General features: G+C 41.7%; 5 protein-coding genes across 6 annotated transcripts; 4 read left to right on the forward strand and 1 right to left on the reverse strand.

Annotated features, from left to right (window-relative positions):
• The first annotated feature begins 129 nt into the window (after positions 1-129).
• LOC115761837 (protein Lilipod) lies at positions 130-8,881 on the forward strand. Of its 2 annotated transcripts, XM_030703819.1 has the most exons (9): positions 130-221; positions 5,014-5,138; positions 5,269-5,408; positions 5,476-5,706; positions 5,815-5,883; positions 6,830-7,338; positions 7,397-7,628; positions 7,692-7,848; positions 8,811-8,881. In XM_030703819.1, the coding sequence occupies exons 1-9, from the start codon at positions 150-152 to the stop codon at positions 8,836-8,838; spliced, it is 1,563 nt and encodes a 520-aa protein (XP_030559679.1). In that variant the 5' UTR covers positions 130-149; the 3' UTR covers positions 8,839-8,881. The 2 variants fall into 2 exon arrangements, with proteins under 2 accessions (XP_030559679.1, XP_030559678.1); XM_030703818.1 differs by lacking the exon at positions 8,811-8,881 and having other exon boundaries at positions 7,692-8,667.
• Positions 5,877-6,757, reverse strand: LOC115761838 (tetratricopeptide repeat protein 12). The gene is made up of 3 exons (XM_030703820.1): positions 6,370-6,757; positions 6,198-6,320; positions 5,877-6,134 (listed from the first exon to the last, which is right to left on the reverse strand). The coding sequence occupies exons 1-3, from the start codon at positions 6,684-6,686 to the stop codon at positions 5,918-5,920; spliced, it is 657 nt and encodes a 218-aa protein (XP_030559680.1). The 5' UTR covers positions 6,687-6,757; the 3' UTR covers positions 5,877-5,917.
• Positions 8,882-9,475: 594 nt separating the features above from the next.
• LOC115761912 (protein polybromo-1) lies at positions 9,476-14,853 on the forward strand. The gene is made up of 3 exons (XM_030703929.1): positions 9,476-10,480; positions 10,557-13,589; positions 13,668-14,853. The coding sequence occupies exons 1-3, from the start codon at positions 9,538-9,540 to the stop codon at positions 14,648-14,650; spliced, it is 4,959 nt and encodes a 1,652-aa protein (XP_030559789.1). The 5' UTR covers positions 9,476-9,537; the 3' UTR covers positions 14,651-14,853.
• An 858-nt stretch (positions 14,854-15,711) lies between these two features.
• Positions 15,712-17,378, forward strand: LOC115761917 (myb/SANT-like DNA-binding domain-containing protein 4). The gene is made up of 4 exons (XM_030703935.1): positions 15,712-16,086; positions 16,144-16,214; positions 16,271-16,553; positions 16,613-17,378. Coding segments are annotated over exons 1-4 (711 nt in total). The 5' UTR covers positions 15,712-15,731; the 3' UTR covers positions 16,615-17,378.
• A 480-nt stretch (positions 17,379-17,858) lies between these two features.
• On the forward strand, positions 17,859-19,482 carry LOC115761888. The gene is made up of 3 exons (XM_030703891.1): positions 17,859-18,060; positions 18,121-18,301; positions 18,607-19,482. Exons 1-3 carry the CDS (start codon positions 17,919-17,921, stop codon positions 19,229-19,231), a joined length of 948 nt encoding a protein of 315 aa, XP_030559751.1. The 5' UTR covers positions 17,859-17,918; the 3' UTR covers positions 19,232-19,482.
• Positions 19,483-19,759: the final 277 nt, after the last annotated feature.

Here is a 19,759-nt window from a genome sequence, read left to right on the forward strand (position 1 = left end):
TGAAAAGTGAAATTAGTTACAATTGGACATTTAATTGTGTTCGTGCTTCACTCAGTAACGAAAGAAACTTAGCAGTGGGCGGGGGAGGGCCTTGCTTAACAAACACGAAACTGGCTCAAAACGACAAGCTAACCTTCTTCCTTAAGAACATGGAGGAAGAGGAGGAGGAAGTGACAGACCTGAAGCTGCAACTGTTCCACAATACAGTGAGGGAGCACATTGTAAGTAACCACTGCCATCACTATTGTGACGTCACATTACATCAGTACCACCACCCCTAAAAGTACCACACAAATTGATGCAGCTGCCACCGCCTTGTCATTGTTGCAGCTGTAACTGTTAACTGGTACACCCGCGTGAGCGTCGCGTTTCAGTTGATCAGCGACGCGAATGATAAACAAATCAGTCGAATAATCGCTGTTTACATGTGTATGTGAGTTTGTTTATGGTTCTTATCAGGGAAACGCTTCGCGATTTACTAACTAAGCTAAGGCTAAAATGTAGAAATGTGCGATAGCCGCTGCCGCTGCCGCTGCCTCTGTCACTTGGTTTCAATTTGGGCTGCAAATCAACTGATTTCCTGTTAGAAAAGCCACTTTTGAAGGCGGCGAGTAACTTAGCTGTACTTGAAAACTTAAGCATTAAAAAAATATACATATTAAAACGAACAGCAGTAATACCCTGCCAGCAACAGGTGAAAGTGCCTGGGTATATTTATAAACATTAGGACTTGTAATGAAATATAGAAACAGCTCTGTGTATCGTTAAGTATCTATGCACGTGTGTATGGCTACAAAACAAGAAATACAGCAAGAAAAAACAAAACATTTTGAAATTTGTTCATAAATGTTGCACTTGCTAACACTTTCAAGTGCACGGCAAACGGGCACGATTCGTGCTCAATCTGTATGACCAAGTGTGGCAGTCGTGCGCCGCAGCTGTGGCATTTTGTTTAAACAATACCCATCGCGGCGTTCAATTGGGGAATATAATTTGGTATTTTCATCGGGGCATGACACAGTCAACACAAATTGTTTGTGTCTGCCCGTGCGATGAGATGTGGCGGTGTTGTTTATGCAGCTAAAAATAGGTAACTAAACAATTCGTTGTTTAAGTTATACAATTGTATGTATGTATATGTAACCTGTTCGCAGACGCTCATCAAGTGTCAAAATTGACCCAGGAAACGAACAGCCTGTAGCCGTTGGGGCAACTGTTCTTTGGTTGTTGCATGCATTACCGAAAATTGAATAATGCCGGGCTGTATGTAGGTCAATAATTAGAGTACGTGTGTCGCATTCACAATGCTTTTCCGTTCAAAGCGCCCATAAATTATGCAGGAACCCTCGACCGAATTTAATAATATCAAAATGTGTTCGAAGTCTCGACAGCGCAATACACTGTTCGTAGTGTGACATTAGCTCGAAGCTGAGCCCATAACCATTCGAATGCATATTAAACGGTTACTGAGATAAACGGGAAGTATACGAAGCTAGTCGAATTGCCTTCATTAAGACAGACAGTTGGACATTGAACAAAACCAATATACCCTTTATGACCATGTGGACACTGTATAAGAAAGGAGAGCCAATATCAACAGTTCAAAGTACACACACATATACCTTCCTCTCTTCTTCTATTTTGTAATTGAATGTATTAATTATACTATTTCGATGCCTTCTGCATGGAGAACCTGGACACTAAAGTGCCTCAGAATGTTGATCACTTCTTCCTTTGTGGAAGAATACAATATGTGTACTGAATAATCCAAAGAAGTGGCACGGTTTTTTTGGCCGGCATTGTATGCGAGTAAATCCGAGCCCAGTTCACTTATTGTAGCTTTTACTTTGACAATTGAGCTTAACGTACACTCTGCAAAACTGGCAACACGCGGCCTTTAATCGCAGTCAATTATCAAACAAACCGCCCCGTTACTCAAAAAATGGTTTCGTTCAAATATAAATAATAGCTTTTTTTGCCATTTTCAAAACATCTTTCACTTAATGCAAGTGCGCAAAACGTATTTGTGGATCCACAGGCTCGACCATTCACCGGCAATGTAGTTTCACAACAAGATACCGCCCATATAGGCAGCATTTATGATTGTGGCTGCCCCCCGCGGCAGACGCTTGCTGCCCTCCTTGGCCGCAATGTGCATCGCTATTTATAGCCAATATATGCGACGCATTGCATGTTGGCGTTTTGGGCGTATTTCATCTCGAGTTCACGTCGTGTCATTGACTCGCTGCTAATGGGAAATGCATTTCGGGCAACAACTAGTTTGCACAGAACTTGTCGAATTTGTCAGCGCTCGCAGCATCACTTCGTTCGGGTGGGGGTAGTATTTAGAGCCGACTTCTGCAATCTTTCCCTAAAAACTCAAAACATTTGTATTTGTCTTTAAGCCTCATGTTTTATTCTTTTTAGTTAAATTTATTATAAGTTAATGTAACCTGAAAGCTGTTAGCATAGAATTCACATGTGTTTTTATTGTAACCGGACACAACTGTGCGAATCTGTTCTCTCTGGAGTCAAATGTATTCGTATCGCATTCATTCACCATTCGTGCCTGACTGAGGCTTGGCACTTCATGGGCCTTATCTCTCGCATTACTATGTGGACTGGGCCACGCGTTCCAAGTTCGTCAGCTTTGAAAAAACGTCACATCAGTCGGGATTTTATTATATTCACTCTGGGTTTATAAATAAACTACGCACTTTTTTGATAAGCCCAGCAATAACTGAGAGCGGAACTGAGGGAGAGAGAGTAATACTACAAAGAGCTAATTCGCAATATTTATTTTGGCACGAATTAATACAATGCCGCCAATCATAATGGCTATTAACGCTGATTGGATACTTTTAATCAAATCAATCAAACTCAATCAGCGTTGTTGCTCCCAATAAGCAATTAAACTAATTGGAAGCTTTCATACTTCATCCTTATATACATATGTATGTATACATTCATAGTTTATGTAGCTGTGATAATTGTATTCGGGCGTCTGAAATCGGAAAAACAGACAAAAAGCTGGGCGAAAAGAACAAACAACCATTCGAGACATGTGTACATACATATTGTTTAGTTTTGATCATATTCTTTCTGTTGTTGTTTGTTTTTGTTTTGTCTTCGGAACATGAAAAAGTCTTTTTATTAATGATATATGTATATGTGCAAGTTTTGTTTTGTATTTTTCGCAGCGCAAAAAGCAATGACGTGTGCTTTAAACGCCAGGCGGCATCTGTTTTTCCCATTTATTTATATTTGTTATCTATGGGTATAGAAATAAATACCTTTAAGTAATTTAAAATTGATACAGGGTTGTACCGCAATACACTAAGAGAGTAAAACCAATTCAAATCTGATTGAAGATACTCAGCAAATAAATAATATATATACATATTTAATTAGGCATAGGCACATGCCATTTTCCAAGGTGTGTCCAAAAAGTGCCGCGGATTATGCAAATTCGTTTTCTCTATTATATCAATTAAATATAAAGATATGCGTTATCAGCATAATGTATATGAGTATTAACATGCAGCTTTTCGTATTTATAGATTTACACAACAGGCAACAAAATAAACTTAACTAATTGTTTGATTATGTATCAATTCCTACAGCAATGTACATAATTCTCATGATTAACTGAAACCCTTTATGGCAACGACATTTAATTGGCTTTAATGTCTACAATGATTCTAATCCTTATCAATGGATTTTTCGTGTTGTCGGTTGCTGATAAGAAATATTGACCTTTGCCCACAACTTTTATTGCGGTACAAGCGTATATGTTATTAATCATCAGCTGCTTGTTTATATTGAAAAACCGTAAAAATAATATATACCAAGCCATGGGATATTCCCATTTACGTTAGCTTAAGAACCCGTATTACGACAAAATCAGATTTGGTAAATCAAAAATGGAATGTAAAAATGACTTAGGAAAAGAACAAAATATTACTAAATGATTTACAGACCAGCAACCCAGCATTAGTAATGTTGACCTTCCTGAGTACAACGAATTATTTACAGCGTAGTTACGAGACATTTCCCACTTTTCGTTAATTATCTGATAAATGCCTATTTTAATCTATTTCCGGTTAATTTTACTAAATATTATTTGCTTTTCTTTTCTGATTATGGTCTTAATATTGTTTTTGTTACCATTGTAGAGCATATTATAGAAGGAGGCATCTCTGGTCCCTTAAAGTAAATAAGATATTAAGTAAATATATATTCTCGATCAGCGTCAAGAAACATATCATTTTCTATCCAAGTTTTGAAGCTATCCTACCACTATTTAATAAAACTGGCATAGAAACAATTGAACAAAAAATATTCTTGTTCATGAACCTCACATACATCCAAAATATTATCAACTATATCGTAAAGCTGAGAAAATTTTTTATATACATATATTACTATCTACTTACTATATATATATACATATTACTATCATATATATGAGCCAAATCTTATCAAGATTGTACTGTTATATTATGTAGGAAGAATCGATCTGTAAATGAGTTTTTGAGTGGAAAAATTCTGGTATCCAATATATTTTCACCAAACTCGGCATTTACAAGCTTATCTATTTTCACATATATCTGCAAATCCGTAAGGCAAATGTCTACCTGGGCATTAAATCTTGCTTTGGTCTAGTATTGCTTATAATGTATTTATCTTAGATTTCAAAATGTAAAATGCGCTTTTCTTTCTAAACGTTTCACTTTTTAAGAACATTCGAGACTAACGTACACACAAATATATTTCTATACGTAGATTGCATGAAAGGCCTTGAAACGAGCATATGCGTACATGTATATATTTAATTATGATAACAATCTGAAAAGTGTCAAATATAAATACAATACAGTGCAAATAAAAAGCAAAGAAAAAATGCATATATGTACACAATAAGGGAATATACAAATATTGCTTCTCATTGCTTAGAATATGTTTAATTATTTTCCCAAAATCGACAAATAACAATACGTTTCTCCCTTTCAGATATTCTTGTTGCTCATCATTCTACTATACTTTAGCTCGTATGTGGTCGTCTCGCGTTTCCGTCGTCGCGACCGCGACGATCTCTACTCAAATGACGAGGACGAGGTGCTGGTCTATCGGATAAGGTAACGTATTGTTGTTTGTGCATATGGACAGGTGGGCAGAGGAGGGCGAGTCAACAACCTCTAGCGCTATGACAAAGTCATCCACTTGCATCCCAAGACATGCCAATAATCAATGATCAACTCTTTACAGCTTTTGGCTCTGCACCTTCACATTGGCAGTCGCCGAGGGCGCTGCCATGCTGCTGCCGGTGTCCATAGCGAGTAACGAGGTGCTGCTGCTGTATCCCAACAGCTATTACGTCAAATGGTTGAACAGCTCTCTAATACAAGGTGAATAACCTATATAAAAAATAAACATAACTCTATATTAACTATTCACTTTCGGTTATCATTGCAGGGCTATGGAATCATGTGTTCCTTTTCTCCAATCTATCGCTGTTCATCTTTCTACCATTTGTTTATCTTTTCTCCGAATCAACCGGCTTCGTGGGCCACAAGAAGGGCATTCTGGCGCGAGTCTACGAGACCTTTACAGTATTTATATTGATGGCTATCATTGTACTAGTTCTGACTGCTGTACTCAGCGCAGTGTTTGGCATTGAAAAGTTCCAGTTCTTTTGGTTTCTAAGTGAGTACGGGGGAGAGGAAGCGGTTCCACCCGATTGCACCCAGAACCGCCGCCTTTTATAGATGGCATCTAAATGTATTGCTAATTTCCGCTTTTTACGCTTCACAGATTTGGGCAGTGTTCACCTGCCGTTCCTTTATTCATGTGTCTCATTTCTAGGCGTAATGCTAATGCTGAGTAAGTACATTACATTCAACTATACATATATGCTTTACATTTGCTCGCTAATCTGACCGATGAATTTCTCAATATAGGCCAGCTGCTGTGGATTATGGAGGCGCGCTTGGGCAACACTCTCCTCAAAGTTTTCGGCATCATTTTGGTGCTTATAGGCAGTGGCTTTGTACAGCCAGGCGCGCAGATTTGTCTCCTGCAACTTGTCCAATACATACTGGCAGTCGTCAATTGCACGCTTGTAGTTGCGCAGCCTGCAAACCACAAGATTTTGTTAAAAACTAAGATTGTGGCTCATGGGTAATGGGAACACCCACCTGATATAGCATAATGCGCGATTATTGTAGGTGATGGCGCTATTCTTAACGCGCTCTATTGCCTTGTTGTAGTGTAGAATAGCCTTCTCATAGTTGCCTTTGCGAAATGCCTCGTTTCCTTGACTAAGGATTATACTGACACTAAGGATATCTTTCTTAATCAAATACTTGCCTGCGCTGCAGTTCCGCTTCATATTCACGTTTGGCACGCGCCTGTGCACGTTCATTGGCATCCCGTTCGACCTCCTTCATAAAGCTCTGCTGGTCCGTAGTCTGTGCCCTGGCCTGCTCCTCGCGCTTATTGATTACAGTGCGATCCTCACGCACAGTCAAACGCACTTTGTCCACGTCGATGTTTTCAAAGTCCTCAGCAGTTTTCGCTTTTGGCTCCTCATTGGCATCGGTCTCGGGTTCACCTTTTAATATGTTGTCGATTTTTTTCAGAGTCGACTCAAAATCGGCAAAATCATCATTGTGTTGCTCTTCCATTTCGGCTATGCTATATAATGTATAAGGAATAAAATATTTCGTTTCGTCAAGCGTTTGCCGGCTGTAATTTTAGTTTGTTTGTTTGGAAGCCTTGGAAACCGACTAACGCTGTTTACTTTTTTCATGCTTACTTTGTTTTACAGTTTGTACGCCTTATGGTTTTGTGCGACTGTTTGGCGTTGTCAACCAGGTGCTGGTTAGGCCCATGCTGCTGCGAGACGTGAACGAAGAGTTCAGTGCCTTCTATATGGAGGAGGCGAGCGTTAAGCGCAAGCTGGCCCACATTGACCTTCACAATGTAAGCATATCGGATGCCAAACGGGGCAGTCGCTTTACAAATGGCAACGGGCGTACACACAGCTATCTGCCACAGCCGCTGCTGCAACATTCGCTGGCGCATTTGTACCAACGCAAATCGCTTGTCGGGAATGTCGATGAGCAACACCAGCTGCTAAACGAAAGACTGAAAGAGCTATACAGTGAGCGAAAGGAGTTGGACAAGCTGCGCAAGTCGAGCACTTTTCAACGCACCTTCGTCTATCCGCTCGCCATGCTGCTGCTGCTGTTTTGTACGGCCGTAACCATACTGCTGGTCGTACAAAACACACTGGAGCTGCTCATAGGCATTAAGGCGCTGCCGCTGAGCACAAGGGTAAGGGTCAACTATATTATGATTAAACTTACACAAATTTAAATATATGTATTTTCAGCAATTTACGCTTGGCATTTCATCACTATCGAAGCTTGGACCGGTTGGCGCCGCCATGGAAGTGTGTCTCATATTTTATCTAGGCGCCACCTCGGTGGTGGGTTTTTACAGCATGCCCTTCATGAACAATGTGAGGCCTAAACGCCGACAGACTTCGCTGCCTCAGCTGATGTTAAATTGTGGCTTCATGCTGGTTTTGTCCTCTGCACTGCCACTGCTAAGCAGGATCATAGGTACAACAAGACGGCTGTATACTTATCGTGTGTTTGCTAATCTGTGTCGGTTGTCTTTTCCAGGCATTACCAACTTTGATCTGCTGGGTGACTTTGGTGCCATCGAGTGGCTCGGTAATTTTCAGATTGTCCTGCTGTACAATCTCGTGTTTGGCACAACGACAGCGCTGTGTTTGGCCAATAAATTTACGGCGACGGTGCGACGCGAGCTTCGTGCACGGTTAGTGGAGAACTATGTGCTCTTTACTAACTACATGAGCTTCATCAACTGATATTTAAGACAGCGACGCGACAAAGCATTGCCATGTCAGCGCCAACGTTACGCTGACCAGCTGCTCAGGCGCTTTGTCGAGTCGCCCTTTACGAGTCTAACTAGTTTATATGCCAAGTACTACGATCTTAGTCGTAAGAGTAGTCGAAATACCACCGCTAGTCGTCAGGCAGACAGGATGGACTGTTAAGAGAGGAATGTGGAGGTGCAGCTTCCGACATGAATATAATCTACTTTATACAGAACTGATATTGATATTTAAATGTTGCGCTGTTTATTGTTGTGCTTAATTGTTGTAGTTTATAGTGTACGCACAGCATTTAAACTGCATTTCCGGTTTGTGCGTGTAGACACCTCACACCCACACACACACTCACAGGCAAATGGAAGCTGTAGTTACGTTATAAGATTTACATTTGTGAACATCTATCAAATCTATTTTGTATACAAACGTTGTGTGCAACATAAACTGCTGTCAACAGATTAGGTTTAGGCTAAATTGTAGGTGTTTTTAAAATTTATTAGTCTGAGTCTATAGTCAATGTCGATGTGTTTATTCGATATCCATTTTTGTACTAATTTGAAGCAATAATTTTAACGCATGCGTCTCATTGTCATTCTTAATCATAAACAAAATAATTTATTTTAATATATTCATATGTATTTCAACAATAATGTTCCTTAAATGGCGCACAGCTAAGGCGCTTTTCATTATTTTTATTGCACACTAAAAACAATAAAACAACAAACGTACATTATCATATGCATCTAAAAGTTATGTGATATAATAAAAATAAAAATCGTTTAAATTTAAATTAATACAGCTTCTTTCATTTCGCATACAATGCTTTTAGCCATTATTAGTTTCTGTGATGCAGAACTTATTCTACTCTGACTTCTTTTCTTTACAGTTTGACGGCGCTTTTTTTGCTGGCTTAGCGTGTGTTCAAGGCTTGGTCCAGATTTCTCTTATTATATAAATACTGTGATCTTAAAATAAATAGAATATATTTATATTAACACGTATTCATAAAATTCTTCTGGAAGGTAAGAAGCTGAGGGCAGAAAGCTTAAAACTTTGTTAAAATTCTTGGATTTTGCGAAAAGTATGAAACACTTCTCAAACGAATGTTCATAATAATATCCTTGGATTTTAATTACAACCCGAAACTAATCCACCAAATCTTTGAGCCGCATTTGTACCAAAGAGAAGTGGATTTTCGGAATTGTAAACTACGATCTTTGAAAATGAGTTTAAGGCTGATAGGATGGTAGCAACCAATTTTTTTTTTTTTAACTTTGGGGTGGATATTCCGTAACCCCCGTCTTAACGTATAAATTTCTGCTTCCAAGCTCTTAAATTTGGTCTGAGCGTTAATCTTCATTCAGTCAATCAGTCGGTTAGTCAGTTTTATATATGGAGATAACATGATGAACTGTCAGCAAGGGTATAAAAAAGTGGCATAGCCCCAGACAGATAGTGGCATGAGTGTTATCGATGTTTCCGTCGTGTGCAAAACTAAAATGCGATAGCTTGCTTTCGATATACCCATAGTTTGCACATCACTAGTTTTTGTATTGGCGTCGTTGTAAAATTATAATTTTATTTATAAACTTTCATAAAATATCTGCAAAAATATGCTTAGCCGCAAGCGTCGCGCGAGTTCAATATCGAGCCGACAAGATGAAGATCCCCTTCTGCTAGACGATTCGACACCGGAGCAATCGCCGGTCCAGCAGACACAATCGGCGCGCAAAAAGCGGCGCTTGGATCCAACGGAGCTGTGCCAACAGCTGTACGACTCCATACGTAACATTAAGAAAGAAGATGGATCTATGCTGTGCGATACATTCATAAGGGCTCCTAAGCGCCGCCAAGAACCCTCCTACTATGACGTGGTGGTGAATCCCATCGATTTGCTGAAAGTACAACAAAAGTTGAAAACAGATTCCTATGACGATTTGTACGATATGATGAACGACCTGGAATTGTTAATAAGTAATGCAAAGGCGTTCTATAAACCCGACTCAGCCGAATTTCAGGACGCCGTTGCTTTGTGGCAGCATATACAGACTCAGCGTCAACGCATCCTGGAAGCTAATGGCTTCGCGGAGGAGGAGCCACGTGCAAAGCGTGCGCCCCGTAATGCGCGTCGGCTGACGAGCAGCACTGAACCAGGTGGTGGGGATCTTGACGACGATTGCAATCAGTACGAAGAACTTTTTGCATCTATCATGACGGCCACGGATCCGATAGGTGACAGGGCTATGCATCGCATGTTTCAACTCTTGCCGTCTAAGAAGATTTATCCTGACTACTATGATGTTATAGAGCATCCAATTGACTTACGGCTGATTGCCACTAAGATACAAATGAACGCGTACTCGTCGCTGGTGGAAATGGAGCGTGATCTGCTGCAGATGACAAAGAATGCTTGCCTTTTCAATGAGCCTGGATCGCAGATTTACAAGGATGCCAAGGCTCTAAAGCGAATCTTTACGCAGCGACGTCTAGAGCTAGAGACGGGCAAGGGCAAGCCAGTCCGACGCCTAAAGAGTTTGTCTAGTGCAGCGATAGCAGGTGGGTTGAGTTCCGAAAAGTGAAATAAATGAGTGCCTTTTATTTATGAGAAACCATAATCTTACCTACCTTTTAGCGCTCAAAGAGGAAGTGGATAGCTCGGACGATGAGGAAACCAGCAAGAAAGGCGAGGGACCCATGTGGGCATTATTTGATCACTTGTATAATGCTCCTGGCACATCAGAGCATCCGGGTATCACTGGTCCGCCGCTGGGCAACTCTCTGTGGAAGCTGCCTGTGCGTCGCTTTCATCCTGAATACTTTGAGCTTATCAAACGTCCCATTTCAATGAGTCAAATTCACACTAAGCTGAAGAAGGGCGATTATGCGAACATAAGTGATCTCACTGGCGATCTCTATTTGATGCTGGACAATGCCAAAAAAGCGTTTCCAATCACGCATCGCACGCACAAAGATGCACTGAAAATGCTGAAACTCATGAATGCCAAACTAGTAGAGGAATCCCTGGAAGAAACCAGTGATATGGATGAGGACGAAATAGACGAAACTTTCACAGCGAGCGTGCAGCCAGAAAAGCGTAAGCCGGGCAGGCCACGAGTCAATTCAAATTCCAGTACGGCGCACACGTCCAACAACTCAAATTCACCAAAAACGAATCGCATTGCTATCAATGCGACCATCAAGAAGAAAATTCTCACTATACAAAAATACCTAGTGGACTTTACGGTAGGCAACCGTAGGCCCATTGAGATGTTTATGGAAAAACCACCGCGCAAGGTATATCCAGACTACTATGATATAATACAGAATCCCATTGACATGAATACCATTGAGCACAATATTCGTGCCGATCGGTATGCCACCGTAGAGGATGTCGTTGCTGACTATCGGCTCATGTTTTCCAATTGTCGGCAATATAATGAGGAGGGTTCCAATATTTACGAGGACGCCAATTCGCTGGAGCGCGCTCTAAACGAAAAGCTTAAAGAATTCCCTGGTCTGGTGGAGGTGAAAAGGCCTCTGCAAAAATACAACAAGCTGGGGCGCAAGCCAAAGGCAGCGCTGCTAGCTGATCGTGATCGTCTCTGGCAGTTCTATGAAACGCTGCGAGACTATCAGGAACCGAAAGGGAAGCGCCAATTGTCGCTAATATTTACCAAGCTGCCATCAAAAAGCGACTATCCGGAATATTATGACATAATCAAGGATCCCATGGATATGGAGCGCATTGCACAGAAACTAAAGCAGGCCGCCTACGAAAGTGTAGACGAGCTGGCCGCTGATTTTCTGCTAATGCTTGAAAATGCCTGCAAATATAATGAGCCCGACTCGCAAATATACAAGGACGCTTTAGTGTTGCAACAGTTAACACTGCAATTAAAGCAGCAGCTGCGCACTGAGCGTGATGCGCTGCCTGATGTCTCGTTGGCTGTTCAGGAACTGTTCTTAACGCTCTTTACTTCGGTTTACAATCACCAAGACGAAGAGGGACGCTGTTATTCGGACTCTTTGGCTGAGTTGCCCGAGTATGACGAATTGGGCGTTGGCGCGAAAGTACGTGGTATATCCCTGGATCTGGTCAAACGTCGTCTGGATAAAGGAGCCTATAAGCGCTTAGATGTCTATCAGGAGGACATATTTTCCTGTTTGGAGCGAGCGCGCAAATTGTCCCGCACCGACTCGGACATCTTCCAGGACTCCATCGAACTACAAACGTATTTTATACGAAAGCGAGATGAGCTATGCAAGGATACACTGAGTTCGCCGGCGCTCGGCTTCACGCTAGACAAATTGCTTTCAGACGTGGAGGTAATGCGACTGCAGAAGGTGGCCCAAGAGGAACAGGACCAGGAACAAGACAAAGATGACTTCAATGCAAACACAAAAGGGGAAAGCATGACAATCAACCAGCAGGTGTACTCGCCTGGCGACTATGTGTATGTTCAGATGCCAGAGAACAAGATTCCCAGTATTGCATGTATCGAAAGGTTGTGGACTACGCCGAACAATGAAAAGCTAATGCAGGCCTCAATCTTTCTGCGTCCGCACGAGACCTACCACGTAACTACGCGAAAGTTTCTCGAAAAAGAGGTCTTCAAGAGCAGCATCTCACAAACCATTTCCATGGATAAGGTGCTGGGCATGTGCTACGTCATGCATATCAGGGACTACATTAAGCTACGGCCCGATGGGCTGCCCGAAAAAGATGTGTTTGTTTGTGAAAGCCGATATAATCTACAGGGGCGTTGTTTCAAGAAGCTTAAGAATTGGCCAACTTCGCGCGAGAGCAACAACAGCTCGGTGAGATTTGTGCCGCGCGACACGCCATTGGAACTGAAGCGTGTGATGTCCGTCTTTAAGGAGCGAATTGAGAAGCACAAAGGTGAGCTAGAGGAACTTAAGTTGCAGGAAGCGCTGGTCGAAAAGGAAAAACCCAATGTAACCTGCGACGCACCACCCAATGCCCAGGACAACAGTGTATACTATCAGCAGTATAACACCATTTGTAGCGGGGTCATCAAGACCGGTGATTTTGTTTATGTGGCCACGCAAAGTGGAAAGCAATCCGTCGCCCAAGTACAGCAGATCTGGGAATTAAATGGTAAATCGTATTTTAAGGGACCGTGGTTGCTCTCACCTAGCGAGACAACGCCAGCATTAGGCAAGCAATTTTATCGCCAAGAGTTGCTACTAAGCACTGTTGAGGATATGAGTCCCGTAATTGGTATCGTGGGCCGCTGTGCTGTGCTGGAGTACGCCGAGTTCATTAGCTCCCGACCCACGGAAATCGCTGAGAGTGATGTGTACATTTGCGAGTCAGTCTACGATGAAGTTAAGAAAGCATTACGCAATCTGGTAGTCGGCAATTTGCGCAAGTTCCAGCATAGTGCTGAGGTCACCGAAGATGAAATATTTTATTTCAAATCGCCCATTAAACCAGCCAAGGATGTTAAGAACGAGTTGAACGAGTTGTCCATGCTAGAAGATTCTATGGATGGTGATACGCCATCGCTAAGTTCGGATATAGTCGCAATATCGTCCCCAGCGCCGTCCGTGAACTCTACGCCGCTTACCTCTAAGACAAAAACAAAATCGGCAAAGAAGAGCCTCACTGGATACATACTGTACTCTAGCGATGTGCGCAAGGGTAAGCAATAATTGATTTCCGTTCAAATTAAGTTGGTAAGACTCATATCATTATTTAATCATTTCTTGTCATCTGCAGGTATAAGTCAGAGCAATCCGGATGCCACATTTGGTGACATTTCTCGCTTAGTGGGCAACGAGTGGAAGAGTCTGCCCTCTAGCGTGAAGCAAAGCTGGGAGGATCGCGCCAACAAGCTGAACGAAGAGGCCGCTGCCTTGCGTCGTGAGATTGACGATAACCAAAATTGTGGAAGTCCACTGCCGCAAAGCGCTACTGGCGGTCAGGACTCAGGTCCGGCGCTGACCTTTGAATGCCTGTGGGACAAGTGTGACTATCAATTCGAAGAAATGGCCGACTGCACAGAACATTGTCTTTCCGATGCCACTGGACACATTCAGCGCCATCCCCAGGCAGGCGTCGAGATGGAGTACGTGTGTCTCTGGCGCAACTGTCCGCGCATACGCAAGTCTGTCCAAGCTTTTCCCAATGTGTTGCGGCTCATTAAACATGTGCGCGAGGTACATCTGAGCAAGTGTGGTAAACCGTTAGGGATCACGGAGCGCAGTAAAAACTTTGTGCCCCGCAAGCAGAAACTAGTACCTCAGTTAGGGGCCAGTGTACCAATCCCATCCAACAACGCGCACTCACCACGAGCTCCGCATAACGCAGAGGCTGCGCATCAACAGCAACAACTGCAGCTTCAGCAACAGCAGCAGCAACAACAACAACAGCAGCAGATGCAGACTATTGTTACGGGGCCGCCTCTGGAGCCAATGTTTGTAACTGTACCACCCCGTTCCAACCGTGTCATCCACTCCGAGGCTTATATTAAGTACATTGAAAGCCTGCAGACGGGAAGCCATTTAAGCGTCAGCGCCTGCAATAACAATTGGCGTCGATCACTTACCCATGTGCATCCTACCCAGGTGGGAAAGACGCAGTTGCCTGAGCACTGGCTGGGCCCCAATATACGTGACCAAGAAAATGTGGTGCAGGCGCTATGCCATTTACGGAACTTCATGTTGGACGATGTGCTGGAAATACAGCGCAGCTGCAATTAAATTTGATTCTATGAAAGTTTGAAAATACAAATTTTATCTGTATGTCAAAAGAAGTTAAATCAGATAGCTATACACGAATACCATTAAAAGTCATGATCATTGCAATACGAAAAAATCCATCGATGTCCCTAATGTAAAAAAAAAAAAACAAACATCTTGTCCTCTGTAATCAAAATAAACATCTTTTTCTCTTTAAAAACCTTCATCATTTTCGAATCTGTTTAAAACCAATCAGTCCATATAATAATAAACGTCTGACTATTTCTATGGGAATTTTTCTTATATTTTACAAGGACAAGGTTTCTGGAAATGCCACCTGTATAAGTGGAAAAATCGCGAAAAACATTTGTATGAAACTTTGTTGTTTACCATCCGAACGGCCTCAAACTCATTTTCAAAGATCTTTGTTCCAATTCATTTGAGGGGTGTTTACACTTTTTGAAATTGTGCATTCCTCCAAGTCTTTTTACTGCTATACTATTATCGGTTAGGTAAAATAACCTAGCCTTTATTTTCACGGTCGTGAAGTCTATCAATGTATTTTTTTTACTATTTACATTTATTTCTTTTTAATTTGCATGAGGAATTTGTAGATCTTTGTGTATGCAAGCATTGGAGACGTAAAAAGCAGCAGAATTTCAATATTCGAGTTACTAACAGTACCCCACAGTTGTAAAGCAGATGTCCACACAGGCTTTATTGGGGCGAACTTTGTTTCCTAACGTATATAATCTACATTGGACTATTTTATCATATCTTTAATCATATCTTTTAAGAACAATAAGATGTCAATTGGTTTTTGATTGACGGTATGTGACTGGGAATACATAAGTACTTATATCCTTAGCTTGGATGCTGATTATAAGATAGATCTTATTGATTGGCTTTATAAAAACACATATGTTTTATAATAATTTCATATTCCCTATCAACTTGCCAACAAAATTTAAAAACGTTTTGAACTCTGGCAACATGCATCGATAAGTTGGCAGGTCTGGCCATAATTTGCAGAGAGTGGTCACACTGAATAAACTACAGCTGAGTTTGTTTATTTTGTTTGTTGTGTGCGGAAAATTGAAAAATGTCGAGCGAGGAAAAGAAAAAAAGAGGCAAAAATTTTACGGCAGAGGAGGAACAAGTTCTCATGGAGCTGCTGGAAGAAAGAAAGAATATCCTGGAGAATAAAAAGTCCGACGCAGCTACCTGGAAACAGAAAGAGCAGGCCTGGGAAGAAATGGCAGACACCTTTTACACCAGAACAGGCATTCGGCGCGAATGGAAGGCACTAAGAGACAAGTTTATAAACATGAAAAGGAGGTCCAAGGTTGAACTGGGTGAGGACAAGACCCACAGTTTTCGCATGGGAACAGGAAAGTTTATTGCCCTGATGGGGGAGTCAACAGCAGGCTTAAGCAACCAATTCGACAGCGATGCCTGTAAGTATTATCATTTGGAAAATGCTTGATACTATCAAATCTAAATTCTCCTTACAGCCAATGTGCCCAATGACATGAACTTCGAGGGGGAAGATGACATGTTTGCAAGTTCCACAGATGCGCACGATGTAAGCACATATTATTATATGCATGCAGGTGGAGAGTAATATATTTTCCTTTAAAGGTCGCCAATATTTCTGCACACAAGGAAGTCATGGCAAGCACAAGTGTCGACTGGCCCAGTTGGAACCCAAGAACCCTGCGCAGCTTGGATGAGGAAAAGATTAAATTGGTGTTGCTTCAGCAAGACTTTTATAAAGGCGAAAATTTGCGAGCGCAAGAAAAACATGATCACGAAATGCTTAAAGAGAAAATTAAGCTGGATCAGGAAGTACAAGAGGGAAAACTGCGAATTGAAATGATGGAATTGGAAATCCTGGAGAAACGAGCTAGACTAGATTTAAAATGTGAGTAGAACGTTGCTTAACAAACTGTAAGCATCAATTTGATTCGACTTGTATTGCAGAGGAGGCATTTCATCTCGTTTGTTGCGCTATAAAAAATGATTTGATTATCAATCTTTAAGTAATAAAGAAAACAAAACAGCTTCGGAGTGCCGGAGACCTAGTACCCTTGCAGATATACATATAAACAGAGCTGTCGGAATCTGCTTTTATATTACAGAGCTCCATATTTTTGTATTATTTGTTTTCTTAAATCAACCTGTTATTTTTTATTACAACGATTTGTTTTAGTAACGCGTTTTGGCCGGATCCAATATAAAAATGTACATATTTTTAAGACTCGCAGACGAAAATGAGCGCAAACTGACTTGACTATATCCACTCAGCTGGTCGTCGTAATTAAAAATAGTTTATGGGCTCAAACTATTAGCCCTTATTGGGCTATGCATACATTTCGTCAAATGCAAGGGTATAATAACTAGGCCGAATTATGTTTATGGATAAGCTAAATAAATTTCGAAATAAGTTAGTATTAACCATGTCTATCACCTGAGTCATTATTTTGTGTGTTATAGTGGGAATCCCCTAATATATTAGGCCCACCTGATGGTACTTTTCACCCAAAGAACTCGAAGCTGGTTATCTGATCCCAATACTTCTTTTTAAAGAAGCGAGTTGTGGAAGTTCACCTGCAAACATTGTATGACTAGCTCTGGAGCTAATAAGTTAAGCTAAGCTCTCAGTAATGTAATGCTCGGCATATTTATTTTGCCAAACACTAGTTTTGACTATCGGCTTTTGGTAAATTCGTCTGCATGGATAATGGTAACTTTATTATGCTCAAAAGAACCTGAAATCAACAAATTGTGTAATATTGTATGCAAAATTATTTAAAATAAAATAATATTTAAAGATTTGTCTCGGCAAGGTTATTTTGGCGACCATTGTATCTTTATATCACGTTATTCTCAAACCGCACCAAAAACTATCGTATGAATTGGGTGTGTGTGTGTGTGCCCGTGTGGGTGCGCAAGTGTGACCATCTGTTGGGCATGACGTCATATCAGGGTTTCTTCTCGCTTTTGTTTTGCTACGGCAGTACGACAACAAACCGGTTCCTCTATTGAGCACTGATAGTGTCACTTGGTTATTTTGGCCACGCTTATCTAATTGCCTGTCCAGATACTGCTCAGCCAGTCTCAGTAGCGCTCGCATGCTCTCTTTTGATATTCTTATGGCGCGCGCTGTGTATGCCTTGCCTCAAAACTTTTGTAAACGAAAAGCCAGCAGTCAGTCGCAGTTTGTCGGTGGTGGATAGTAGTCGTTTCTTTTGGTGGACAAATACGTTTCTAAATTTGAGCAGCAACAATGTCCGAGGGCGAATCAAAATTTGGATTCAAGGACATGGAGAAAGCGTTGGAGACGCTCAAGCTGTTGGAGAGCCACGATATGCAGTACCGCAAGCTGACCGTGCGCGGACTTCTGGGACGTGCCAAACGCGTGCTGACAAGTAAGTTACCACCGAGTCTGTTTTTTTAACTTTTCACAGCAATTATTTGGCTTTGTACAGTGACAAAAGCAGCAGAGAAGCTAAAGAACATAAATGATGCTATTGGCGTGTTTGAGCAATGGCTAGAGGAGAATGGCGGCGGTGCGTCCAACAAAAATGCAAAGACTGATGGTGACGATAAGGTGGAGACGGTGCCTGGTCTGGGCTTTAAGGACAAGGCGGCGGCGCAAGCAACTCTGAGGTAAGAGCAACTGACTGTGCATACCAATACAAATCAGCTTTTAAGGCAGAAGGTCATAGTCAGCGGCAATTTGGCTATGCCGCCATTATGATGTCATGTCACAGTTTTAGTGTTTAACACGAACGAGAGAGACCTCGCCTCGGCTTCCTCTCTGACTGCTGCTCTCCGTGCGTATACACATGCAAAGCATTTGGCACGCTACGCGAACATATTCGACATCCAGAAACATTCCACTGTTTGTCTATACAAATATTTATATTTCTATGTGGGAATTAAATTGATATATCGAAACATTTCAATTGCAGCATTTTAGAGGAACGCGATCCAGAATATCAAAAACTAGCTATCAAGGGTCTTATTGGCAGCTCAAAAAGGGTGCTCTCTGGGACCAAGAATGAAGATAAAATAAGTGCCATCAAGGAAGGCGTGCAAGTACTTGAAGAGTTTCTCGAAAAATTCGAGACGGAGAATCGAATCAAGGACAATCGCGCCTATCTTTCACATGCCGTGGTGGCCACATTGCCTGAACCAAAAGAGAAACTGGCGGCTGAGTTCCTGGCTGCTTATGGAGGACCCAAGGCCAAGGGCAACTACAAGCACCTGCGCACAATGTATCCGAAGGACGAGACAACAAGTTGGGATATAATACGTAATCGTCAGATAGCAAAATTGCTGGAACAAATCAAAAGCGAAGATGTCAAACTATTCGATAAAGAGACAGGCGCGCCTAGTGAGTTACACTTACAGCTTATACACTGGGCCTATAGTCCACAGCCGGACAAGGTAAAGAACTACGTGGACAAACTGGCCAAGAAGTCGCCGGAGAAACGCAAACTGGATACCGACAGTAGTAGCGACGCTGACAACTCCAGTAGCAACTCGGAGTCAGACGAGAGATCAGTTCCGAAAAAGAAGAAGAAGGAAGAGTGATATAAACACACAGCATCGGCATCGGCATCGGCATCGGCTGGTTTGTGTAACGAACAAAAAACGGTATATACTTTATTTAAATACGTCAACTCAACCTTAACGCGATTACATTTTAGTAGTGGACACTTTCTTTTGTATATATGTATGTTATTTGATGTATGTATGTAATTGCTGCTGTTAAGGCCTCGCTTAGATGAGCTACGCATCTAACACTAGCCATCTAATATTCAAATACATGAAAATGAAAAACACCTTTTCCGGTCTACAGTCTATATGTTATCATTTAAATAGAAATCCGACCGGCAAGCGATTGTGACGTTGTGATCGTTGTTCGATAGACATCGATATCTTATGGTGGTCGACCGATTGACGCTATCGAGCACTGCTTGCCAAAAGTTTCTCTAGCTGGGCCGTTACAAATTTGGTATTTTTCCTTAACGAAACGCAGTCGCACAGCAAAGCAGTGTGTCCACACACATCCATACAAAATTAAATTACACAATATACATGAGACATGGTTGTTACACC

Source organism: Drosophila novamexicana, unplaced genomic scaffold (assembly GCF_003285875.2).
Source record: "Drosophila novamexicana strain 15010-1031.04,08,12 unplaced genomic scaffold, DnovRS2.1 tig00000512-arrow-arrow-pilon, whole genome shotgun sequence".
Classification (NCBI taxonomy): Eukaryota; Metazoa; Arthropoda; class Insecta; order Diptera; family Drosophilidae; genus Drosophila; species Drosophila novamexicana.